We start from the raw sequence: 27889 nt of genomic DNA, 5'->3' as shown, positions 1-27889 counted from the left end.
CGAGGAGGAGTTGTCAAATGACTAAGCAACAAAAGCTTTGGATCAAATGTTCATTACTTTAGGCTTTATGCTCTTTGATATGCCCCACTTTTTTAATATCATAGTGTGTGTGTGTGTGTGTGTGTGTGTGTGTGTGTGTGTGTGTGTGTGTGTGTGTGTGTGTTTATCACTCAATTTTTTCTATAAGGTCTTGAAGAATTCGATGACTCAAGCTCCTTTGTCACAGACTGGCACCTGTACGTATACGTTTCCCCAGGGCGGGATTATAGCATGGGGAAATTGTCTAAAACCCTTGAGGGCTTTCCCCACCCTGCCTCCCCCATGACCTAGACTTCTATCTTACGGCTATCTCTGGCATGGTTTAGGATTTTCTAGCGTTATTATTTGAGCACTACATAAAAAAAATGCTATTGTATGGTTATATACTCCCTGTGGCAGTATTATGGTGGCACTGTATAGTGGTATTATTTAACCGCTATTGTGTAAATATTTCTCCCCATTCGCCTACGTCCAAAAAGATACTATATAAACCGTGTTTCTTTTTTCGAGACTGGGAGAAGAATGCCCATGAAGAATACAACCTTTTCCTGTGATTGAGCTTTTCACTGATTGTTGTCCTCATGTTTGATATAGGTAGCCCAGAGCAAGACTGAAATGAAATCCTCTCTTGTGTCCGCCTTGGCACCTGAGCATCATTATTTACATCGGTTGCCTTGGGCAAGAATTTGAGCTCTTAAGTTAATTTTCCCAACATCTCTGCTGTCACGAGGAGAACAACAGATTAAATGAGGCTCTTGCCTCGATGGTTAGAAAACCCACGATTGTTAATAACCGTAAGTGATAGGCCGTGTAACATATCAGAAGTTCTGGCATTTAATGTCCTTCAACAATAAAAATGGGCTTGTTTGGTATCTTCATCCATTCGTTTAGGACCATTCCCCTAATGGCCCCATTATGGGTGTAACAGGGATATTCACTTGTATTTAGATCATCTGTGGTTCTGTTCTTAGCGCGCAGTTTTATGACCGTATGAACCAGCATAAAGAGGAAGCCGCATCTTTACGAAATTACAGATGAAGGACAAAGAAAAATTTCTGTTAAAAAGGCTAAATAGCTTGTATAACGCTGATAATGGTTGCCTAGCAACCTATTACCTTTCTAAAGCTTCTTTATCGAGGATTCTTTTCAAGGAGTCATGTTAATTGTAATCTAGAATAAACTTTTTTTTCGTATTTTCTAACTGAAAATTTAAAAGAATGTTCTCTATTGAAAAAAAATAGTATTCAAATAGTATACTTATTTAATATAAAAAATATATTTATTTGTTTTTTTTTAGAGATTTTTTTTGTGGCAACGGGAATAGTCCTTCTGCCTTCCAACAAGCAACCGCTTCAGCAACAGGTTGTAGAACGAATCTATTCTTCCTATTTATTAATGACTGATGTTGATATTGTTTGTTGTTTTTGGGTTTTTTTTACACAGAATTTAGGGACAAATAATTCTTGGTCAGTCAGTGGAGTCCTTATTTTGGCTAAAAACCTGCTTATAAGTGACTGGTTATTACTTGGTTGTGTGATTTAAAGTGATTTTAATAATCTTATAAAAAACAAAACAAACGCAGAACTGTTTTAACGTCCTTGTTTAATTCCTTCACTATTGTACTTTGCCTTTTGAAAGTACACTTGGTACTGATTCATAGATTGTTGGACTCTGGCCTATGCCGGGGTGGTGTATAAAGTCTGTGTTTAAAGGTCACATTCTATAAATCCGTTTTTACGACAATTAATGTTTTGATATGTCTATGTAAACTGAATAAACTACTTTATTAAAAAGTATAAAGGAAAATAAAGAATAGTCACTATATAAATAATGGTCTTTGAGTTTTTCCCATCTAGTTTTTAACATTTTATCTCTATCTTGATCTATATCTTATAACTATGATGTGAAAAGATGTCTGAGAACCAATATGGTCACCTTTTTAACTGGGTTGTGTAAACCCATTTTTAAATACCCTATTAAGGGAGTCACTATATTCAGAACCCTGATCTATTAAGTGCCATTACTCTCAAATTGGAGGACCAAACACGTGTATGCGTTACATAGACCGCCAATTGATTTAAAAGGGAATTGTATAATGCTACTCTTGACCTGTGGTGGTGCTGTAGGGAAATTTGAAGGCTTGATTCCATGTTGTGCTATGGATTACAGATGTTTGACGGGGCCTCAGCAGCAGGACTACCTTTGATCAACTTATATTTGGGGGAATTTTCTAACAAAAATGGATTGTCCAAAGCAGACAGCCCCATTTAAAGTTTGTACTGGGGTTGTCACCCAAATGTTTCAGTTCCCAAGTTGAATTTGTACACTTTCTTAAAATATACAGTGAAGGAAATAAGTATTTGATCCCTTGCTGATTTTGTAAGTTTGCCCACTGTCAAAGACATGAACAGTCTAGAATTTTTAGGCTAGGTTAATTTTACCAGTGAGAGATAGATTATATTTAAAAAAAAAAACTGAAAATCACATTGTCACAATTATATATATTTATTTACATTGTGCACAGAGAAATAAGTATTTGATCCCTTTGGCAAACAAGACTTAATACTTGGTGGCAAAACCCTTGTTGGCAAGCACAGCAGTCAGACGTTTTTTGTAGTTGATGATGAGGTTTGCACACATGTTAGATGGAATTTTGGCCCACTCCTCTTTGCAGATCATCTGTAAATCATTAAGATTTCGAGGCTGTCGCTTGGCAACTCGGATCTTCAGCTCCCACCATAAGTTTTCGATGGGATTAAGGTCTGGAGACTGGCTAGGCCACTCCATGACCTTAATGTTTTTCTTTTTGAGCCACTCCTTTGTTGCCTTGGCTGTATGTTTCGGGTCATTGTCGTGCTGGAAGACCCAGCCACGAGCCATTTTTAATGTCCTGGTGGAGGGAAGGAGGTTGTCACTCAGGATTTGACGGTACATGGCTCCATCCATTTTCCCATTGATGCGGTGAAGTAGTCCTGTGCCCTTAGCAGAGAAACACCCCCAAAACATAATGTTTCCACCTCCATGCTTGACAGTGTTCTTTGGGTCATAGGCAGCATTTCTCTTCCTCCAAACATGGCGAGTTGAGTTAATGCCAAAGAGCTCAATTTTAGTCTCATCTGACCACAGCACCTTCTCCCAATCACTCTCAGAATCATCCAGATGTTCATTTGCAAACTTCAGACGGGCCTCTACATGTGCCTTCTTGAGCAGGGGGACCTTGCGGGCACTGCAGGATTTTAATCCATTACGACGTAATGTGTTACCAATGGTTTTCTTGGTGACTGTGGTCCCAGCTGCCTTGAGATCATTTAACAAGTTCCCCCCATGTAGTTTTCGGCTGAGCTCTCACCTTCCTCAGGATCAAGGATACCCCACGAGGTGAGATTTTGCATGGAGCCCCAGATCGATGTCGATTGACAGTAATTTTGTATGTCTTCCATTTTCTTACTATTGCACCAACAGTTGTCTCCTTCTCATCCAGCGTCTTACTTATGGTTTTGTAGCCCATTCCAGCCTTGTGCAGGTCTATGATCTTGTCCCTGACATCCTTAGAAAGCTCTTTGGTCTTGCCCATGTTGTAGAGGTTAGAGTCAGACTGATTAATTGAGTCTGTGGACAGGAGTCTTTTATACAGGTGACCATTTAAGACAGCTGTCTTTAATGCAGGCACCAAGTTGATTTGGAGCGTGTAACTGGTCTGGAGGAGGCTGAACTCTTAATGGTTGGTAGGGGATCAAATACTTATTTCTCTGTGCACAATGCAAATAAATATATATGATTTTGACTATGTGATTTTCTGTATTTTTTTTATATAATCTATCTCTCACTGGTAAAATTAACCTAGCCTAAAAATTCTAGACTGTTCATGTCTTGGACAGTGGGCAAACTTACAAAATCAGCAAGGGATCAAATACTTATTTCCTTCACTGTATATATTTTTTCTTCTCCGCTACCTCTAAAATGACCACACTTCAGTGAGAACTTTTTAAAAGGCCACAGTGTGATCCCAAAGATGTACTTCTTGAAGTTCAGGTCCACATTGATGTTCCAAACTCCTATGGTCCTGTTGAAAGGGTTCCTGTCCTAGGGGACATTGATGTAGATGAAAATCAAAACCCCCAACGACCTCCCCATCCTGGTTAACCCTAATTGGCTTATAAAGTCAGAACATGGTGTTGAGGCTTGCAGACAAATCTTCCCATCTTGGAAGGTACAAAAGTGCGCGTTATGACTTGTTTTTGGGGAAACAGACCCTTAAATATGCTCTTAAGGTGGAATAACTTGTATTGTGTCAATGTAATATGTTAGGGTTGCTGACTTCTATTCTGAGGCTTTTAATTGGAGATTTCTAAAAATTATCTTTAAAATGCTACTGACTTCAGGTCTAGTGCTGCTTTTAATAGAAGAACCTGCCTCAATGAATAATTTACTCTCTCTTCCTGTGTGGTCAGGAAAAGTTTTTTTCCAAAGGCCCTTTTACACCGGCCGACACTCAGCTGGTGAAGCGAGCGTCGATCAACTTCTACACTAGGCTTCATGCCCACTTCAGTCTTTTCCTTCAGGGTGCTATCCGTTTTTGTCATTGATAGCACCCTGAACCCATTCATTTCAATGGCCCCATGCCCACTTCAGTTATTTAAACGGATCCGTTGTACCGTTCCGTCAAAAGTAGAGCATGTCCTACTTTGGTCAGTGATTCAGTGACCGTGTGGCCCATAGAAGTCAATGGGTCAGTCAAAAAAACGGATGGCACACGGAAGGCTTCCGTGTGCCGTCCGTCTTTGACGGATCCGTTGCCATAGCAACGGCGGGGTGAACCAAAGTTTACAGACTCAGACTACAGTACATATTCATTCCTGACGATGGATGTGGAGAGACTCATAGCATTGGTGCATGATCACCCAGAACTGTGGGATACGCGGGCAGAATGCTACCACGACCGCTATAAAAAAGACGCCGTGTGGGAGGAACTTACCAAGGAGCTTTTGACGCACAGATGGCAGCAGGGAACTAGTGCCCAGCGTCACAAAATAAGTAAGTGCACACATTTCACTCCAAAAATAAAAAAAAAACAAAGCAAGCCAAGCAGAGTCATCTCAAACTGTTCTCTATGCTCTGAAAGCTACAGAAAACAGCACTAAAAACTTCTTGTAACCTTTCTATGGGTGTTCCTGGGACATGTGACAAGTTCAAATGAAGTTTACCTTCCGGTTTTAAAACGGAAGAACAACGTCCGTGTAGAACGGAAACGGAGTGCACACGGAAACCACATGGCAACAAAAACGGACACACGGATACGTCAAAAATGGCCGTTAATGCTGTGATGGAATAGGAATAATTTGCATTGGTCACATTTGCTTATTTTTTTTTGGAGGTCAGTTGTTATTATTATAGAATATAAAAAGTTCATAGAGCCTGGTGCCTACAAGACTTGTGCAGAAATATTGAGTATCCATATAGTCAAAATTTGGACTGTGAGAAAGATAATTGGATTTCTGAGAAAATTCAAGACAGGTCAAGAATGATGGTCCATTTCCACAAGTCTGGACTATTTTTTTCTTGTATGTTTGGGTGATTGCCAGACTATCAGAGTTAGATCCAGACAATCTAAAGCCAGAGTAGAGACACTTTACCGTATGTTTTTGTGTTTATTTATATTGTTGAATTGTTATAAATGGCAGCTTTTGGTATTACGCTTTTCTTCTAATATTAACTAACATTTTCTAGCTTGGCTATTCAACCTGTTCTTCACCCATGAAGTGCCTGCGGAACTTTTTATACTTTCCACCCAAATCCATTGTAGGGAGTATTTTAGAAATATTCACATATGCATGGAAGTATTTTTTTTGAAGGGTATTCTACATTTGGTCAAAACCATCAAACTTTACCATAAATTCTGTGATGGATGACCTACGTTAATTTGAAACCTTCAAACCCCCTTGAGAACGTCCCACCTGTTGTCTCATAATTTGGAGCTAGCTAATCTCCATCCGAGCCGAACGCTCTCCCTTTAAATTACCGCTCCTTACAAAAATCAAGGCTCACAGCCTTATATATATTTTTTTAATTATTTTAATTCAGATTTATTTTTTTTCCCCCACTTAGTTGGCCCAGAGTCCAAACAAGAAATGGAATCGCTTTTGGCTCATCCTGGAGACCCGATAATTTTACAGTGCAGGCTTCGAGAGGATGTTCAGAGCATCAGCTGGGTGAAAAACGGAGTTCAGCTTTCGGAGACTAACCGCACTCGCATAACCGGCTATGCGATCCAGATTCTCAACGCAAGGCAGGAGGATTCTGGGTTGTATGTCTGCGTTACTAGTGGCCCATTTGGAACAGATACGGTTTTATTCAAAGTTAACATATCAGGTTTGTAACAGTGTCCACCTGACAATCGTAAAATGTTTTTGTGTCTGGTGTAAACTTTTAAAAGAATTCTACAGAAATCCGTAAATAACTCTCTCTATAATTACTCATAGCTCCTAATACAATACGTTCAGTCCCTGAGCACTGGTCTTGGACATAGGGACTATGGCAAGAGGGGAAGTGGGTATGCATCATATGCAAGGCTGCTTTTAGACATCTGTTCTCGAAAGGGGAGAGTTTGAAGGGGAGAGTTTGAAGGAGCTATGGATGGGGACGAGCGGTCGTTACTCAGATCGCTCGTTTCCCATACATTATTATCATGTCGGCAGTGCGTCTCCTTGTTTACACAGGGAGATGCGCTGCCGACAACGATAATATTTAACTTTTTTAAAACGATACGATCAGCAGATGATCGAGCGTTTGCTCGTTCATCTGCTGATCGCCGCCCTGTTTACACACGGCAATTATCGTCAACGACCGTTCAATGAACGCTTGTCTGCTCGATAATCGTCCAGTGTAAAACCCCCTTAAGCAAGCATTTCAAGATGACTGCTCAGGGCAAGAAAGTATTCGCATATCTAGTACTATAAGTTCGATAGAGATACTGTACCATTCCTTGAAGGGGTTATCCGGCGGCAGGAAAAAAAAAAAAAACCTAGTGCTAAACACATGTAAACACCATTAGACATCCTCTCATGAATAATCAACTTTATACCACTTCATACCACTCACCGATATGATGACCACACTGCTGGTTTACTTCCTGCTTTAGTCTTTCAGCGTGTGCTAAAACACTACAAATCCCAGAATGCTCTTTCACATTACTGGGAGCCGAGAACTGACCGTGACCATAAGGGACTGACACTAATACTCTATTCTATAGCTAAGCTAGTCATGTATCAGGACTAGGCTCTCATCAATGTGAAAAAAGGATCGGGTCCCTTGCTGCCTTACTCCTTCATATCGGCTCGTCACTGATTAGTCACGTGACCGCGAGGGGCTCGCAATTGTAATCTGTTCAGTAACTGCAGTCAAAGTGCCTGCCCCTTGCGATCACGTGCTTGATGACGCACCGACACGAACGGGAGCACTAGGCAGCCTTCAGTCACGTGGCGCTGTGTCGGCGCGTCATCGAGTAAGATGAAACTACAGCCTGCCGGCACCACGTGGCCGGGTTTTGGATCGCCGATTCTGTACACATTTGAAAATTAAAGCATATTGGTAAGTGACATCTTTACAGATGATATCAAGAATGACCACCATTTTTAGGCCTCTGGATAACCCCTTTTAAAGGGTCTGTGTGGTTTGCATATTTTTGAACAGGTTACTTGCAAATGGCTTGAACATTGTTAATGACTATATGAAATACAATTACACCCTACCATGAATGTCACAATATCCATTGTTTCCATTCCATGTGACATGCAAATGCATCACTGCAGTCTATCCCTCTTGTGAATGGCCCTGGCACACTAATCTGTAATGAAATGCATTACATTAACACTTCCTATAGAACTGGTGGAAAGGCCCTTCAGGACTTCTGACCGCTTGTTTGACCTCCATTATTTGTCAAAGACGCCAAAAGATTATTCTCATTGTAAATAACCTATGACTTGGCTGAACTTTTGGAGAACTTGCCTAGATACATCACCTCTTGGGCTGCAATGTGTCAGTGACAATGGAGATGTGGCGTTAAGTGATTTCTTATCAGACCTTTACCGGCCATTTGGCTGCATTCCTTTGAAATTGCTGATCAATTTAATGTGGCCTTTTGGTGTCCTGACTTGTTTTTATCATATTTTGACACCTTCGCTACTAATGATTTTTTGGCCAATTGTTTATAGACCAAATAGACCAAATTTTCAACTCATTTTTGGGGATGTGTATTCGTTTTTGACCCGTAACTTTCTGAAATTGGCTGTTTGTTTTATGCTTGCTATATAGCGAGCGCAAACTGTGCCCATGTATTCTACTGTATAAGCTTACTATATATTATTTTAAACTTTTTTTTGTTTTTTTTTTAACCCCTTTATTTTAATCCTAATGCTGTATCCCCATCCCCCTTAAAGGGTTTGTACAAAATTAGAAAAGCATCTCCATGGGTTGTTGTTGGTATTACAGCTCACTTCCATTGAAGTGAATGGGGCTGAACTGCAATAACACACTCAACCTGTTGGCAGGTGTGGCGCTGTTTTTTGTTTGGAAGAAATCATGTACAACCGATTTTTGGCATGGATCTGCAGGAAATCTGTTGCTATGTAGCATGACAGACCATTAGCTGAGGTCTGCTGTTGGGTCTAACACATAAAAGACCGTATTTTTCCTATACAATCCATTTGCTTCCTCCAGAAATAAGAAGTACTAGAAATACCCCATAAATGGGGTTTCACTTAACATGCATCGGCCAGTTTTATTGCTAGATATTGTAGGCAAAGAATCGGGCTGATAAAAAGCTAAAAATGTTTTTGGATCAAAGAACTGGCAGATGTCTCTCTAATCCTTTGGTGGCATGGAATAAAAAAAATAAAAATGGGGAGGTGGTTGTCCAAAAGCTACCAGACTCCAGCTGTCATGTATTGATGAGGTCATATGTTGTGGTCATACGGATAGCAGCTTCATTTTTCTCTTTCATCATTTTTACTGCATTTTTATATATGGTGTGCGTTATTTTTCAAAAAGTTGTCTTTGTTGTCTATATCAACCAAGTTTCTTCTACATGACTACAACACCACCACTTTTTCCTTGAGATCAATGGGCCCTTAGAGTCAATACTATTTCCAGGTCCAATGTTTGACCATGTCCAACTCTTTTTTTTTTTTTTTTTTTTTTTTTTAATGACTATGTGTCCTGTCAAGTGAATGTCTAGCTAAAATATTACGCTCCGTACAAACAAAATTAGACACTTTTTTTTTTTTTTTCCACAAAAAAAATTTTCTAACTTAAATTCTTTGTATTGTACCATCACAGATGCTTTACCGTCTGCCGAAGATGATGATGATGACGACGATAATTCTTCTTCGGAAGAGAAAGCTGCAGAGAACTCTAAACCAAACCGTAAGTTGAAAACTGAAGGCCTGTTGTGCCAAGTTGTACCTTTCTGCTAGGTAGGGGGTGGCAGAGCTTCTGTTCTGAGTGTTGTGTGACAATGGGGTACAAAGAAGCCCCTCTGCCTTGGCTAGGGTATTCATTTACAGGGCTAAGGCATTTATAAGGCAACTTTATAATGACACAAAGAAAATACAATTTTGGACTAGTTTCAACACCAGCAAAACTTTTCAGAAAGCGGGGCATGGGCAATGTTCTGCCATCCTTACCTATTGGAGAGAAAACTATTTTAAAGTGGCACCATGTGACAAATTTCATGAACCTTTTTTTTTTGGTGCTCAAATATCATGGCTTTCTTCTTACAAATTTGATATTAAGGGGGTTGTCAGGTTTTAGCAAATTTTAATGTTATTTTTTGGTTAACTTAAAGTTATACTGTTTCCTAATATACTTTCTGTAATAATTCCTTACGGTTTTCAAGATCTCGGCTTGTTATTCAGAAGGAACATTCATCGTTTACTTCCCGTGTATACGCTTCTGTCCATGGTCATGTGATGGACACACAGGTGCATGGCTCATTACAGTTTGTGTATCAGAACTGTGTCTTCTTCTAATCCCTGCACCTGTGTGTCCATCATGTGACCATGGACAAAATTATATCCACTAGAAGAAAACAATGAATGTTCCTACAGAATAACGACAAGCAGAGATCTTGAAAACTGAAGAATACATACAGAAAGTATATTGGAAAATTGTATAACTTATAATTATACAAAAAAAAAATAACATTACTTTGCTGAAATCGGACAACCCCTTTAAAATGACCTACTTTATGCATGACCTCCGATGTGCTGCCTGGAAATCAAATAATGCAGACATATTGGAAGGAATAACTGGGGATACTAGAACTTTTTGTTCTGTGAAATATTGACCCATAGTCAATATTAACTAATATATCTCCCTTCTATCCTATGAGACCCGGAGAGAGGCTGGAATTGAAACGTCTCCGTTATTCTTATATATTGTTTTAATAAGACCATTTTATTAACTAGAATAAAGTGTTATTACCCAGAGAAATAAGAACAGTCTGAACAAACCTTTCCCGTCTGGCAGTGCTGTAATCCTTGAAGTTTCAAAATAACAAAGAAAATATAAGAGAAATCAAATCAAAGCTCCAAAACCATCAGTGATTCGCCACTTACATACTGTATCACAAAGGACATCATTCAATGTAGGAAACAATAGGTTATTGGGTATTGTGCGTGCAGTCCTAAAACTAAACTGACAGTCCTATTATCCTCCATTAGGCATGACCTACAGATAAAACTAAAAACATCATTCCATTTTCACGGGACTGGTCTTAAAGTGAACCTCCATCTTTAATTATCATTCCCTCGAAAGTCTGCAATGTCAAATCCTGCATCTTTGTCATGTATCTTCATTAACTGTTTTGCTGTTGACCCAGGAAGACTGTCAACAAGCAAGTTGGCTATTGTCAGATCTTCTTATGGCTTCATTCTTCTCATGGCGGCTGTGAATACCCAGGGCAGTTTAGGTCATAAATACCTGATACTCATTAGCCCCCAAAAAGTCTGATTAAAGGGAAGCTCTGCTGAATATCAGACTCTCTACCTAGTTATAAGAAGTTTTATATTGGTTTTTCATAGTATTTCCTGAGGCAGTTGCATAGCAACCACCAATGAAAGGATTGGGTGACCACAGCTATTCTTCCATGCTCCTGTGTATGATGGAGTTGTCACTCATTCAGTCTCTGACTTTTTTGTTTTTAGTAGATAACCCATGGGTCTTGCTATAATGTCTCATGACCATTTGTCTACCTTTTTGTGGTCAAATACGGTGTAAACATTTCCTTATAGATGTTAGGTGACGAGTGTTAATGGCTGCCATTAGAGTTCCCATAGTTTCCCAGACCCAGAATGGCATACAAATCTGAATTTTTAGGAAGTTCTACCTTCTCCTGCTCTTCCTCTTCCGTTGATGTAGCTCCAGTCAGTCTTCACTTCTCGCAAGCTATTGCTAAAACAGGAAGGTCATGTTGAACATTCACTATATGGACAAAAGTATTGGGTCAAGCGTGGTACCGTAATAGGATTCCAGCGTTGTAACAAGTCAGTTCATTACATTTTTCCCTCCCAGATATTTCACGATCAACTTTGAGTGGTATTATTGTAAAGTGGAAGCGTTTAGGGACCACAGCAACTCGGCCACGAAGTGGAAACCATGTAAAGTTACAGAGCAGTGTCGCCGAGTGCTGAGGTGTATAGTGTATAAAAGTCGCCAACGCTCCGCTGACTCAATAACTGCAGAGCTCCAAACCTCCTCTGGCATTAACATCTGCACAAAAACTGTGCCCGGAGATTCATGACATGGGTTTTCATGGCCGAGCAGCTGCATAAAAGCATTACATCACCAAGCACAATGCCAAGTGTAGGATGGAGTGGTGTAAAGCAGCCGCCACTGGACTCTGGAGCAGTGGAAACGTGTTCTGTGGAGTGATGAATCACGCTTCTCTATCTGCCAGTCTGATAGACTAGTCTGGGTTTGGTGACTGCCAGGAGAACGTTACCTGCCGGACTGCATTGTGCCAACTGTAATGTTTGGTGGATGAGGGATAATACTATGGGGTTGTATTCTAGTTCTAGTGAAGGGAAATCTTAATGCTTCAGGATACCAAGACATTTTGGACAATTATAGCTTTCAACTTTGTGGGAACAGTTTGGGTTGGGCCCTTTTCTGTTCCAGCATGACTGTGCCCCAGTGCACAAAGAGAGGTCCATAAAGACATGGTTGGGGGAGTTTGATGTGGAAGAACTACGCCCTGACCTCAACCCCATCCAACACCTTTGGGATGAACTAGAACGGATATTGCAAACCAGGCCTCTCCCCCAACATCAGTGCCTGACCTCACAAATGTTCTTCTGGATGAATGGCCAAAAATTACCACAGAGTGTCCAAAATCTTGTAGGAAGCCCCCAGAAGAGTGGAAGCTGTTTTAGCTGCAAAGCGGGAACCAACTTCATATTAATGTCTATGGATTTAGAATGGGATCTCATAAAATCTCCTGTAGGTGTCCATATAGTGTAACTATAGGTCTCCCATACATTTTAATATTTCCCTATTAGGGGAAATGTGTGCGTACACCATACCAGAGTGAACATACCATAGATGCGTGATCTCTGGAGAGCGGGGACCTGCTCTGGTTGGTGCCATCCCCTTTGCTACTGGGTGCAGGATACCCCTCTCCAGGGAAACTGCTCTTTTGGTAAACCAGGGGGTGGGGGACTGAGCCAAGGAAAGGGTTTAGAGAGAGAAACATACTCCCTACTGCCTAGAGATGCAAAACACTCAACATAATAGGTGGCCCATATTGGTCTTTACTCACACTGCTGTAAATAGTGGCCTCCTGGAATCACCCTTTAAGCATTAGCTCAACTTGGCAAACAATCTGTTCTGAACATATAAAACCTCAATATATACTTTACATACTATTAAATAAGAGCATCTTCTAACTGGTTCTCTTGCATAATAATTCCGATTGGTATATGTAGAGTTTGTTGTTGGCTCGAATACAAAAGAGTTAATAACGCTCGCTCAGACTGAGCAGAAACATTTTCCTAACACAAATCTACAGAAGCAAATCGTCACAGAACTTTACCTTTAAAGGCTGCACTCCTGGTCTGTAATAATACTTATTTGAGAGATCTGGTATCTGCTCCTACGTGTATAATTTTTTAATGTGCTCTTTTGTAAATTTGCCCCTCTGCTCCCACAATGGCCATTTTTATGTTTTTTTTTTTGTTTTTTTTTTAAGCCTTCACTAATGATGAAACCATCAGGACAGACTGTCATACGATCCCCTTCTACTCCAGTAACAATTTGCGTTTAGACAACACATACCTTGAATTCCTGTGGGATTCCTCCAGGCCCCATGCCATCCTAATTGAATAAAGACTGGCTGTGCTGTAGCATTAACCCTTTCACTGATGGGACGTCAGCTAGTCATGGCTGAAATCTAGAAATCCATTCTAAGATACATTTATTGCAAAATGTATTTAATAGAATAGTCTTTAAAATTACTTTGACATCCATTCCGCAGGTTTTTAGGGCATGCTGGGAGAGCCACAGATTGGGGAACCGTGTCGGGCCTAGCTGGTGAGCTGTACGGCTTTCTGGCCTATAGCTTTTATATATGAAGTCAAAAACACTGGGCAATTTACAGGGTCATTTAGGGGTGAAAGGAACACTCCTGGCAACGATTATATGACACAATGATCCAAAGAACACCTAAGACAAGAAGTCCTATACCCCCACATCAGGCCCTGCAATAGGCATAACATAAATTTTGCCATAACTTTTAAACACCATATTTTTATATAACTATAATCCACATAAAATTTGGCTATTTTATGAAGATTATTCACCTGTATGTCTGTATTGTAGTCCTACTATTCTTCAGAGCTGCATTCACAATTTTGCAGGCTACTAAGCTCAAAGTTTTCCTGCATTTCCTGCTTGTTCAGTGCCTGTACAGATCCTCTGATGATTTGCATTTTCGAAAATCCTCTCTACACCAGACACTTATATTCATGGCTACTGGTAGACCCATACTGTCACTGCTTTATTTTTTGGGGATCAGCTGTGCAAAAATGCAGGAGGAATGACGGGAAAGAAAAGTTATCCTATATCTATGGACTCCGGATGTAGTGCAGGAAAGAGAATAGCTCAGCTAGGCTGTTAGAAATCTGTGCGTTTTTAAGCTTGTTGATGGTTTCCAATAACAATCAGCAGAATTGCAAAGGCAATTTTAAAATATATTTTCTTAACTATAGGACCTTTTTGGGCAAACCCAGAGAAAATGGAGAAGAAACTGCATGCTGTTCCAGCAGCCAAGACCATAAGGTTCAGGTGTCCAGCAGGGGGCACACCAGTGCCTACTCTACGGTGGCTGAAGAACGGAAAAGAATTCAAACCTGATCATCGGATTGGTGGATATAAGGTATAAATGATAAAGCTAGACTTAAACATTGAGTCCTATAGTCATAATACATTGACTTGTGCTGCATGCGTGTCAACACTAGTGATGCTCCACTTTAACTGGGCTGCTGCCAGGACATGAGATCACCTTGCATGCCAGGCTGGTCTTTGAAGTGGGACCATCCTTTCTCCCTGCCCAGCGTGCTGTCCCCTCGAGTCTGAGCGGTTTTAGAAGCTGACGCTCATTAATCTTTCCCCCTGCTGATTACTGAACTCGTTAGATGGCTCAACAAACTGAGGGTAATTAACAAGATGTTGTTGACAGCGCTCCCACCTATTGTTCATGTTCCTTTTTTTTTGCAGACGGGCATCTTGAAGATCATCAACGTGTTTGGAATTGTTTCTGCAGGGTTGTGTTACATTCTGGGACTTGTGGTGGGTTTGGCTACCCCCTAATTGATAGGCCAATAGGACGCTCTCATTAATACATTCCAAATGTCATATTACTCAGATACTCCACCCCTTCCACTAGCTGACTGAGCATGATGTAGGTCTAAATCTGAATCTCTGAACCCTCAAGCTCTTAAAGGGGTTCTCCGCTTTGGATAATCCCTACCTGTTAGATGGGTCCCTTGACAATAACCTGATCATAAAGAGTCTAGGACCCCTAGGGATCAGCTGTAATCTGTGGGGAAACCTGTCAGTATGGGTTCAATTTCCCTACAGCGCCACCACAGGACAAATTAAGCATTACCAGTTCCCACTCAAATCAACGGTGTGTCTATGTAATGCAGGACAGGTCCTCCAGAGCAAGAGATGCTGTTTGTAACCACTCCACTCTGGCCAAAAGATGAGAATATTAAATCAGGGACCCCTATATTAATTCAGAATTCCCTAATAGGGTTTATCAGAATGGGTTTTCTAAAATGGAACACACCTTTTAAACTGGCTATACATATAAGATGAAAGTCGGCCGAAATGGCGGAAACGATGCCTTATTGGCGTATTACAGCCGATGGTTTGCCGCTTTGCACAAGCACTTTGGTTTTTGTAATTTTATTTTTTTACACCCTTTTGCTAAAACAATGTTTTTAGCCAGCTAGTTTAGTCGGGGATGTTGATGGTCGGATTGTTCTTACAAATGATCCAACGATCGATCAGCTGCATTGTGGCCGATCCTAATTTTGAATGTATGGCAAGCTTTAGGCTGGATTCACATGAGCACATTACGTCCGTAAAGGACGGACGTATTTCGGCCGCAAGTCCCGGACCAAACACACTGCAGGGAGCCGAGCTCCTAGCATCATACTTATGTACGATGCTAGAAGTCCCTGCCTCTCCGTGGAACTACTGTCCCGTGCCGAAATACGTCCATCCTTTACGGACGTAATGTGCTTGTGTGAATCCAGCCTTAGGGTATTGGACCTCTCGTTCTTTGGGGTGATTTCATAAGGTAGATTAATTTAGTATTAATAATAGCTTAAATGGGTCAAAAGTGATGTTCACACTTGTGTCGATATTTTTACCTGTCATGGAACAGCTGTCCCTCAAAAGGCTCGACAATAAGGAGCCCTATTAGGTGCTAGAACACCATGAGTAAAATTCATTTGATTATCAATTTATAAGCATTAGACCTAAAATGACTCCATACTCTTATCACTTTCAGGTCCGTACTCAATCTTGGAGTCTTATTATGGATTCTGTGGTTCCATCGGATAAGGGAAATTATACGTGTCTTGTGGAGAACAAGTATGGTAGCATTAACCACACGTACCAGCTGGATGTTGTTGGTAAGAACCCAAACATTTCCAGTGCCTCATCTATGGCCACATTTTCATTTTGTACCCAAAAGGAAAGGATGCCAAGTAGCTGTCCTTGATAGGACGCCTGAACTACGGTTTCCACACAGTCAATTTATTGTTTCGGCTATCACCTTAATTTCCTGTTATTGTGTCTGTTTTCTATTTCTTTCATGATTTAGTTTTGCTCAAAAAGTGAGACATTTTTTTAAATTATGCTTATCCCGAAATGAAAACGTGACAATTTTTATTTGATCTAGAGGATCTGAACTAAACCAAAGATGGACCATTCACAAGTTGCTCATGAACGGCTATTCATACATTGAGCTCTATTCACAGCAATGCCTTACATAATCTATTAAGTCATTGTTTCATCTCGACAACCCCTTCCCATATGTCTTATTGGGGCATATGGATGTCGGAGGGCTTTCAAGGAGGCAACCCAAAATTTTATCTTTTTGTCTTTCAATAATAATTGGTTACCTTTTATTTAGTCTTTACCTTCTTGTTTTGTGAAATGTCAGATTATCATGCATTTCTGTTCCAAAATATCAGTTTCTGGATTATCGGATGCTGAGTGAAAAGATTTTTACGGTTTTAAATGTAATTTGTAAATAGTCATTTTATTTAATTTTTTTTTTATTTTATATTCCTTCTACGTTCGTGATTTTCTTTCCAGTTCTTTTCCTTACTGCCTATCAACAAAGTTACATTGGCAGAAGTTAATCAGCTGTTCGTAGACCACTTGTGTTACCATTGTCATTGTTCTCCGGTCAGTCTTGGACTAGAAAACTTTGGCAGCTGCTTGCTCCAGTGCATGCTGGGGATTATTGATCTCTAGTCTTCTATTGTCCGTCTAGATAGTCCGAAGAACAGAATTAGTGGCTTATTTAGTTTTTCACAGATCAGAGTCCACTTTAACATGAAGGTTTTGCTTAATAGACTTGGATAGTATAAAGAAAACCTATCCTCACACCAAGTTTTCCTAAACCTAGCCTAAGAACCCTTTTACATTGGCCAATTATCAGGCAAACAAGCATTCACAGAAAGCTCATTCCCGATCATTGTTCTGTGAATGCAGGGCAATGATCAGCCGATGAACGAGCAAACGTGTATCGTTGAACCGGTTAGTGACCGCCCATAGGTGTTTTTACGGCGGCCACTAACGGGCTTTATTCCGATGCAATTGCCTTTTTACTGCGCTTCATCGAAATAAACATAGAATACAGAAGTATTGCAGTGTATTATAAAAAGCTATCAATGATCGCATAGTGAAGTCCCCTAGTGGGGACTAATAAAAAAAAAAAAGTTTAATAAAGTTTATAATAAATAAATAAAAATCCAAAGTAAAAAAACAAAACAAAAACCACTGTCCCCTTACAAAATGCTTTATGAGAAAAGAAAAAAGTTAGACATACTTGGTATCACCGCGTCCATAACGAACCCAACTATAAAGCTACTACATTATTTAACCCGCTTGGTGAGCGCCGTAAAAAAAAACAACAATGCAAGAATTGCTGTTTTCTTGGCATTTTTATTCTACCCCCCCCCCCCCAAAAAAAATAATAAAAGTTAATCAATAAATTATAAGCAAAATACTTGTCCCGCAAAAAAATAGACCTTACACAACACAGCTATATCTACTCAAAAATAAAAAAGTTATAGCTCTTTGAATGAGACGATGGAAAAACAAAAAATAGCTTGGTCATTAAGTCCAAAATAGGCTGGTCACTAAGGGGTTAAATGCAGAAAATAATAATGTCGGCAGCACATCTCACTGTGTAAACAGGAAGACGTGCTCCTGACACGATAGAAATGTATAGGGACGAGCCATCGGAGTAACGAGCGATAATCGCCATACATAGCTTCTTGTAAATGGAGAAAATGAGCGCCGATCAACGACCGGTCTCGTTGTTCGGTGCTAGTTTACACGGCCCACGTCGGGCCGTGTAAGACCACCTATAGACCTAAAGCTGGCTATGAGAGAGTTTACTGACTCATAAACATGCCCAGACGGCTTGGCTAAACACGTTCCTTCTAGGGATGGAAGGAGATAAATGTCTGCCAGAACCTCTAGGTGTAATTGGATGGGTTTGCATTTAACCCTTCCAATCCCTGTGTTTACCCCCAACATGGCTGGCAGGCTATCCTCATGGAAATGACACATCCTAAGATTGTGCCAAAAATGTCATGCCTATGGCAATCTTAAGATTAGCGGAGTTTGTATAATGGCCTGTAAAAGCTAAACAAATGAATACATTTCAAGGCACTAAAGGGTCCCAATGGGACAATTACCTGGATGTCGCTATTCTGGAGTAACCCGACTGTCCTCTACAAAGCTGCAGCCTGGGCTGACCATGACCATTTGGCCACCAAGTAGCACTGCCATAGGCCACTTGACAAACATCATAGGAAATACTATTGTCAACTGCAGTGCTTAGAAGTTGTAATATTGTCTATGCAGTATGCTAAGAGTCTCATGGCAGTTCTGCTCAGTCAAGATGTCATGGTCAGCAAAGGCTTTAGCTGCGCCCTGCGGGAGTTTCACTTTAAGGCTATGTTCACACACACTTTTTTGCAGGCAGAAATTCTGCCTCAAAATTCCATCTGGAAATTTGAGGCAGATTTTCATCTGCCTGCACGCCGTTTGCCACATTTTTTTGCTGATTTTTTTTTTTTTCGGTGCGTTTTTTGCCCACGGCCATTGAGCGCTGCGGGCAAAAAATGCAGCGAAATGCGCTTTCTCTGCCTCCCATTGATGTCACTGGGAGGTCAGAGATGTAAACACTTGGAGATAGGGCATGTCGCTGCTTTTCCGCGTGAGATTGTTTTTCCGCTTGTGAGAAAAAAAACACCTCCGCTTCCCATTGAAATCAATGGGTGGCATTTTCGGCCATTTTTAGGCGCGTTTTTCCACAGGGTTTCCGATTTAAAAAAACGAGTCAAAAAACTCTGTGCGAACTGGCCCTAAGGGTATGTGCACACACAAAATCAAAACCGTCTAAAAATATGGAGCTGTTCAAGGGAGAACAGCTCCTGATTTTCAGTCGTTTTTTATCCAAAGTCGCATTTTTCGCTGCGTTATTAACGGCTGTTTTTGGAGCTGTTTTTCTATGGAGTCTATGAAAAACAGCTGAAGACGTGACGTGCACTTCTTTTTCCCGGCCGTTTTTTTACGCGGCAGTTTTGAAAAAACATCCGCGTAAAAAAACCCCCGTTGGAACAGAACGCAGTTTTTCCCATTGAAAACAATGGGTAGCTGTTTCGAGGCATTCTGCTTCCGATTTTTCATGTGTGAACAAACCCTAAAGGTGTAACCAAAAATCACCCATGTACAATGGTCCTAGAAGTATGTAGAATAGCAATTTGTTCCTTACATGTAACTAATATATTTTTGGCTACTTTCAATGTTGAGGGATGTAAATGTCGGTGCCGCAGAGTAACCGTTTATTATAGATGCAGTGTTTGAGAGTTTAATTCCTGAACGGTAAAAGCTTTCGGGCCTAAGTCCATGAGATAATAAATGGCTAGCGTTACATTAAACAATACTGATTACATGTGCTGCGGACCTGAGGTAATTTGGTGATTCTGACCGTGGTACACCATGGCTGAACGATGTGTAATAACTCTGAGCAGGAGATTTTTTTAAATTCTCCCACACAGATGTCTTCTATGATACGCTCCAGATAAAAAAAATAAAAACAAAACTTTCACAAACAGCTGTGTTATTTGAGACGCGAATGGAAAGAAATCAGGCATTTGTGCATGTTATGATAGTGCTCGGTCCGTTTCAATGAGAAGAGAAAAAAAAACACACTTGTTTTTCTGGCCTATATCTGAAAAATCATGGAATTATCCTCCATTTCCTCCAATAAGTAGCCAATTCTCCTCACAAATATTTCCTTCATTCAACATCCGCATTTAATTATCCAGCATATTTTCCCCAGGCCCCCCCCCCCCCCCCCCCTTCTCCCATTTCCACCTCACAGATCCTATTAAATGTAAGATATTTCCTGTGCAGGGGGCAATATGAGGCCTAGTCGAGGTGCAGAGTTTATTTAGACGGTCAGCAATTTTTTTTTTCTTCAACTTCCACCTTAATTTATTCAAACCATTCTCTTCCTTAACAATTCAAACAATGTTTAAATGCCTGCCACAATATATTGTAGCAAGGGGCATCGCTCGTGGGGCATTACCAGGTAATGCACCGTAGGTGCTGGCCGGGCCAATTTTTCTTGGCCAGGATATATAGATACGGAGATGGGGCAGCAAACTGAACCTTCCGTGTTGCAGGACATGTCTGTCAAAAAATTTCCTTTGATCTGTATTATATTTATTATTTTTTTTTAAATATTTGATTGGTTATGTAGTACCTATTCTCATTTACTGATGAGCAGGGTGAAAAAATGACTATTTGAGCTCTGGAGGCCTTCTGCTTTGTAGCAATAAGAACCGATTTTTTTGCTACACTGATCAATGATGATTCTTGCATTTTAAAAAAATATTTTGGACTTACTTATAAAAGTTTTTTCTGTCACAGATAGCCATAGAAAAGGATTGAAGAAAATTAATCATATCATATGATAATTTATTCTTTTTTCCAAATCAGAACGCTCTCCGCATCGGCCAATCCTCCAGGCTGGTCTGCCAGCAAATAAGACAGTCATTATAGGAAGCAACGCAGAGTTCCATTGCAAAGTGTACAGTGACCCTCAGCCTCACATCCAATGGCTCAAGCACCTTGAAATCAATGGGACTAAAATAGGACCTGATGGCTTGCCCTTCGTGGAGATCCTAAAGGTATGTAAAGGCAAATAATTTATAACCTGCGTCATTGGTAGTGTGATTTTTGGAGATAAAGAGTTTGTCATGTCTACGTTCTGTGGCCTAGAAACCGTTGGCTACATGCATTGAATATGTAGAGCTTTCTGAATACAGTTAGCCAGGATATGTATTATTTATTAACTAAGGGGTTGCTAAATATAGATCCATCTATGAACTTATCCTAACAACGGACTGACTCTGTGATCCATTGTATCAATGTGATGATCACCCCCACTGCATGGTATTAACTGCTTGACCTGTTGTAATTTTTTTATTTATGTAATTTGATTTCTATATGTAAAACATGGTTTACAACTAACTGGATAATCCAAGCCTAGACAAAGAACCTGTTCAGAAACCTTTCAGAAGATAGAAAAGTCTTCATATACAGATGTGTCCACCCTTACCAATGTTTGAATTTGGCTAAGGGCTCTAATTTCTCATGAAACAATTTCAAAACAATATCACGACATGCTAGCAACACCCTCGACAAGCTGCAAGCCACATCACAACCACTGGGTGGTCAGACACATGTAGCATAGACATCTTGTGACAGAGTATCGTGAAATCATGTTCCTGTTCAAAGCTGGTCATCTCTCGCCACACGTCTCAGGATGTGTTGAGATAAGAGGAAAGGTAAGGCTGGATTCACATGAGCATGTTCGGTCTGTCAAGAACGGAACGTATTTCGGCCGCTAGTCCCGGACCGAACACACTGCAGGGAGCCGGGCTCCTAGCATCATAGTTATGTACGACGCTAGGAGTCCCTGCCTCTCCGTGGAACTACTGTCCCGTACTAAAAACATGATTACAGTACAGGACAGTAGTTCCACGAAGAGGCAGGGACTCCTAGCGTCATACATAACTATGATGCTAGGAGACCGGCTCCCTGCAGTGTGTTCGGGGCGGGACTTGCGGCCGAAATACGTTCCGTTCTTTACAGACCGAACATGCTCTTGTGAATCCTGCCTTAGGAAGGACACATCTGTAGTCTGCAACCCACTGTAACATTAAGGGTATGTTCACACGATAGCAGGCATTTACGTCTGAAAAGACAGACTGTTTTCAGGAGAAAACAGCTGCCTCGTTTCAGCCGTAAATGCTGCTCCTCGTAATATACGAAGCGTCTTTGACCCCTGTAATCTTGAGCTGTTCTTCATGGACTTCAATGAAGAACGGCTCAAATTACGTTGCAAAGAAGTGCCCTGCACTACTTTGCCGAGGCAGGCCATTTACGCGTCGTAGTTTGACAGCTGTCAAACGACGACGCGTAAATTACAGGTCGTCTGCACAGTACGTCGGCAAACCCATTCAAATGAATGGGCAGATGTTTGCCGACGTATTGTAGCCCTATTTTCAGACGTAAAACGATGCAGAATACGCCTCGTTTACGTCTGAAAATAGGTCGTGTGAACCCAGCCATATATTAAACTTGCTTCTGCTGCATCTGTAAATGGTCCATTGCTAGCATATAATTCCAATTGAGGAGTGGACTTTGACAAATATACTGTTTGAAGTGCTGAGTGCAGTATGTAGTTACACAGTCAAAGCTGTATGGTTATTACAAAAAAAGTGCAAACTAAAACCCTTGTTGACCATGGCAACTAATTGAACACTGGCTTTCATGTATGTATGTATATATAATGCATTATACTAAAAGCTATCTTGTTGTGCACGGTTCTCGGCTCTGTCACCACATTATAAGTGGCCTATCTTGTACTTAATGTGATCGGCGCTGTAATGTAGATTACAGCAGTGTTTTTTATTTAGAAAAACGATCAAGTTATCACCTATTTTAACTTTATTCTAATGAGTTTCTTAATGGACAACTGGGCGTGTTTTACTTTTTGTCCAAGTGGGCGTTGTGGAGAGAAGTGTATGACGCTGACCAATCAGTGACCAGTCCGCGTCATACACTTCTCTCCATTCATTTACACAGCACATAGCGATATAGCTAGATCACTATGTGCAGCCACATACACACATATTAACGTTACTCAAGTGTCCTGACAGTGAATATACATTACCTCCAGCCAGGAGATGTCTATTCAGAATCCTGACACTTCGCTAATGTTTGTGTGAGATTTACAGCAAGGCAAGCGTTATCTCGCGAGATTACACTGTAAACAATCATTTAAAATGAGATTACGCTTGCCTTGCTGTAAATGTCACACAAACGTTAGCGAAGTGTCAGGATTCTAAATAGACATCACGTCCTGGCTGGTAGTGATCCCTATTCATTTTCGGGACACTTGAGTAGCGTTAGTGTGTGTGTGTGTGTGTGTGTGTGTGTGTGTGTGTGTCCGCACATAGTGATCTGTGTGCTGTGTAAATTAATGGAGAGGAGAGCAAGACGCTGATTGGTCACTGATTGGTCAGCGTCATACACTTCTCTCCACAACGCCTACTTGGTCAAAAGTAAAACACGCCCAGTTGTCCATTAAGAAACTCATTAGCATAAAGCTAAAACAGGTCATAATTCTGTCAAAAATGATCGTTTTTCTAAATAAAAAACAGTTATCTACATTACAGCGCCGATCACATTATGTACAAGATAGGCCACTTATAATGTGGTGACAGAGCCTCTTTAAAGGGCATCTTCACAAGGTTGCTTAGCAACCCAAGAGCTTCCTGATTCAGTGACTACAGCTTCTCTCCTGTTATACCATGTGGGATGTATATAAACTGCAGCAACTACACTGTCGTTCTGCTCGTATCACCCACAACTCGAGGAATATTACTGGTGTCCATACTGTCTAGAAGTAGTCATTTAATAAGGAAGCCTTAGCCTTTCAAAGAATCCTCCAATTTAGTGGTGATACTCCTCAATAGATATTACAATAATAAGTTTGCTAGCCTGACCAGCAGAGCTTGCACTCACACTTGACTACTCTATATGGATAGCTATGAGGTAATATAAAAAAATCATCAGTGATGATGTTGCTGTGTTGACCCCCTCGTGTTATCGGTTTATTTCAGCACTCTGGGATATATAGCTCAGACGCAGAAGTTTTGACCTTGTACAATGTGACAGAGGCAGAAAGTGGGGAATACATATGTAAAGTGTCCAATTATATTGGTGAGGCCAATCAGTCTGCGTGGCTTACCGTCACCAGACCCGAGATACAAGGTAAAAGAAAAAAATCGGTGGCACCTCCTGACAACAACCGAAAACTCAAGTGAAATTTAGAACCTTGGAACAATTGCTCTGCAAAACTCTTGGCGGGCAAATTGTATTTCTCCCCCTTTTTCGTCTGCTTTATTTCCATGGAAAAATACTTGTGTGTGTGCAGCCTGGTTTAGTTTCTGTTGCCTATTTCTATTTTTCTTCTGCTCTTTTCTGGACTAAACTTCTAACAACTGCTAGTGTTCTCCACTCTACTCAAGGTACCCGAGTTCCCAGGGAATAGCTCTAATCCAACATTAATTCCTTCCACCTAGATCAGTGGTTTTCAACTTGTGGCTGCCAGGGCATGTTGGGAGTTGTAGTTTCTCAACAGCTGGAGAGCCAAAGGTTGAAGACTCCGGACAGTTTTAATCTTCCCTACAAGACTACTTCCTGTTACCAATGGAATTTCTTAAATTGAACACGTCAAAACCAACCATCTGGTCATTAAAGATGTCTTGTCTATCAAGAGTGGAAAATCTTCTCTACTGCAGCTGAAAGTTTTAGAACGCCCGATTGCTTGGTTACTCTCCTTGGCTCTTGGAACACGTCTTAGTCAGGTCGATAATGTGTTCCAAAATGGCTGTATCCGGAAATAGTTGAAACTATTCCATTGCTGTAGAATTAGAGACTCATGATAAAGTCTCTATTTCCCTGAATTATGTACAGAATGATGAATTATTTGAGTATATAGAAAAAAGTTCCAAGTTCTATATCTGTCCTTGAGTCATTCTGTTCTATCAAGGTTTTACAAAAATCTGTTCATCTTGTCCTTTGTTCTGTCTGTCTCTGGAAAATGTGTGACAACCAACATGGCCATCATTACTTCTACCACAGTGCTTTTCACTTCTTGAAGTCTAAACTACCCAAATATGCAGTGGAAAATCTCTAATCTCCAGGGGCGTAACTTGAAGCTTCTGAGTCCCGATAATATTTATTTAGCAGCGCCCTCATGTGCCATTTTTAATATTGGTGGATCCTATGTGGAAGAGGGGTCTTCGGGCCCCTTAAGGCACCAGGGCCCGGGTGTAACTGCTACCTCTACACGCCCTATAGTTAGACCCCTGCCAATCCCCATAATTATGCATAATTGGGATGGTTTGCCAATCCTGTCCAGGATAGTTGGATAGCTTTGAATGCTAAAATCATGGCTCATATTGGTTGCTACCCAGATTTCCTTAAAATGATTAATTCTAATAAGGCCTAATATTTTTTTCACCGTTTTTCTCCGTTTAACTACTTTTAATTTCTTACGTTTTTATGGAAACAAACAAGGCTGTCTCGCTCAGGTCTCATTTTTCCATGTTGTCAATTTCTAGCATGTTTTAAGTGGGCAGGAGGTCTCGATTTTGGTGACGGGTTTAACTAAGGTAGCTTCTCTTTAGGTCAGGCTTAAGGGAGAAGTATTTCTCAAATCTTCTAACCAGATTTCTTCCAGTGGTTTCTCTTTCTGTCCATGGCACCTTTCACGGTGTTCCAGGACAGCACCTGCCCACACCTCTTCTGGTTCTCATGGCATTTCGCTTGTTCGTTTCCTCCCCCTTCTTCGATGCTGTTCTCTATAGACTGCAGGAGTCAACACCACCGACAAGGAAATGGAGGTTCTCCACCTGACGAATGTTACTTTTGAGGATGCTGGCCAGTATACCTGCTTGGCTGCTAATTCCATTGGGCACTCTTATCATTCTGCATGGTTGACCGTTCTTGAAGGTATATAAGGTTCTTTTCTGTCTTCTTAGATTTTGCATGCATTTCAGACCCAAAAAGAACCCAGCTCAAGATTTATGTAGCCAGATTTTATACCCCAACAAAACAATTGTATTTTTCAGGCTTAAAGGGGTATTCCCCCTAATCACAAATTATTACCGATCAGCAGGATAGATTATTACATTTTTGATCGCTGGGGCCCACACTGATTATGAGAACGTGGGTCCCAAATCCGTTACTCCACTAAATGTCTGAGAATTACGGAAACGACCGAGCACTGTACTTGGCCTTTTACGGGACTGACTGAGACTTTAAATGGAGTAGCAGCACGCATGTGCTCATCACTGCGATCGAGCAGTGATAAGGATCTGGAGGTTTGAACCCCCATTTTTACGATCGATGAGGGTACAAGTGGTGAGACTCCCAATGATCAAAAAATCACCTATCCTGTGTATAGGTGATAATTTATGGTTTTGGGGATACCCCTTTTAACTTGAAAACCTTAATTTAGTTTTCAAAATGGTAAAGTGCCAGGCAATGACGTGGTTCTGTGAAGAAACCTGCTTAGTCATTACCCATAAGTCCATATATATAATAAACTGTTCCGATAGTTGCGTAAATTCTAACACTTCATATTATTATATATTGGGTAAACTATTTCATGGGGAGTAATTATGCCTTTTCGTGTCAGCCCAGCTGTATAAAAGCTTAAGTTTTAATTCCCTTTTTAATATCCGATGAAGGCCCCTGTGTTGCCTACAGCCACATTTATTTTATTAAAATCGACTTCAGTTTTGACAGTTTCATTCTAAAAATAAAATTACATGGAATAATTTTTTTTTTTATACATGAACATAAATTTGGATTGACCTAATCATAACAACAAAATTAAGTGAAAATCCAGACAGAGTTGTATTCTATATGGCAGATCTGGTGGTTGTTTTGACACCGTCCGCATCCTACAGATATGCTCTCCTGCCTATATTCCGTCTGTCATTGCTATTTGCTATGCCGTAGTATGCAGCATACAGCCTACTGATAGAGAAGAAATAGTCGAAACTCCTTCCTTAACGTGGCTACTGCTGGTTTAAAGGGATTGTCTGCTTTGAACAATTCTTTTTTTTGTTAGAAGGGTCCCCCAATGATTAGCTGATTACACAGTATCCTGGTGTGTAAACCCCTAGTAATCAACTGTAGTCTGTCAGGTAATCTGAAGAAAATTAATTTCCCCACAGCGCAACCACAGGTCAAATGAAAAAAAAAACAAAACTCAAAAGTAAAATTTTATGTGCAAAAGAGTTTTCTGTAAAAAGTGATAAAACAACGATCCTTACTACACCATTTTAATACATTTAAAGCTTCCGCCCCACAACGTTTGTCTGGCCAGTCAGTAGAATATATTCTGTAGACCGGAATTTTGTGTGAATTTTTTTTTAAATTTTACAACTTGGTAAACGTTTTTAGTGGGCCCATGTGACCCGTATTATACTGACTTCTTGCGCAGCTGGGGGATTGCAACAACATTTATAGATCTAAAATGTTTCACTTTGAAATGGCCTTAAAACTGGATCCTTTTTGGCTAATATGAAATGCATGTGTTGTGCTGAGGCTTACAGTGTGTTTTTTTTTTTTTGTTTTTTTATGTTCCTAACTTTATATTTTATTTTTTTACAATGTAGTTAAATTTTGTAATCATTAAAAAGATGTAAAAATAACGTTCAAGAGGAATAAATAGTATATTTAATAAACAAATTATATATTGAGAAGGAGAAAAAAAAAAACACACTGGTAGCCAACTGAATTTATTGTTGTGTCCCTAACCTTTTCTGACGGTCTTGCATGGGATATATATATATATATATATATATATATATATATATATATATATATATATATATATTCTCTTATTCCCTCTCACATAATATTTTTCTCCCACTCTTACATTTGT

The 27889-nt window shown here is 40.3% G+C and overlaps 1 protein-coding gene across 1 annotated transcript in view; it reads left to right on the top strand.

The window, feature by feature from the left end:
* The window catches only part of FGFR1 (fibroblast growth factor receptor 1), a 70765-nt gene that overhangs the window by 33871 nt on the left and 9005 nt on the right, over positions 1-27889 (top strand). Inside the window, 6 exon segments of the mRNA XM_075858831.1 lie at positions 6145-6408; positions 9373-9459; positions 14301-14467; positions 16112-16235; positions 20854-21044; positions 25800-25944. Coding sequence (XP_075714946.1) covers positions 6145-6408; positions 9373-9459; positions 14301-14467; positions 16112-16235; positions 20854-21044; positions 25800-25944 — 978 coding nt within the window.

The sequence above is a fragment of the Rhinoderma darwinii genome, chromosome 3 (genome assembly GCF_050947455.1).
Source record: "Rhinoderma darwinii isolate aRhiDar2 chromosome 3, aRhiDar2.hap1, whole genome shotgun sequence".
NCBI lineage: Eukaryota > Metazoa > Chordata > Amphibia > Anura > Rhinodermatidae > Rhinoderma > Rhinoderma darwinii.
Note: the sequence above shows the minus strand (reverse complement) of the source record. Positions and strands in the feature narration are given on the sequence as shown.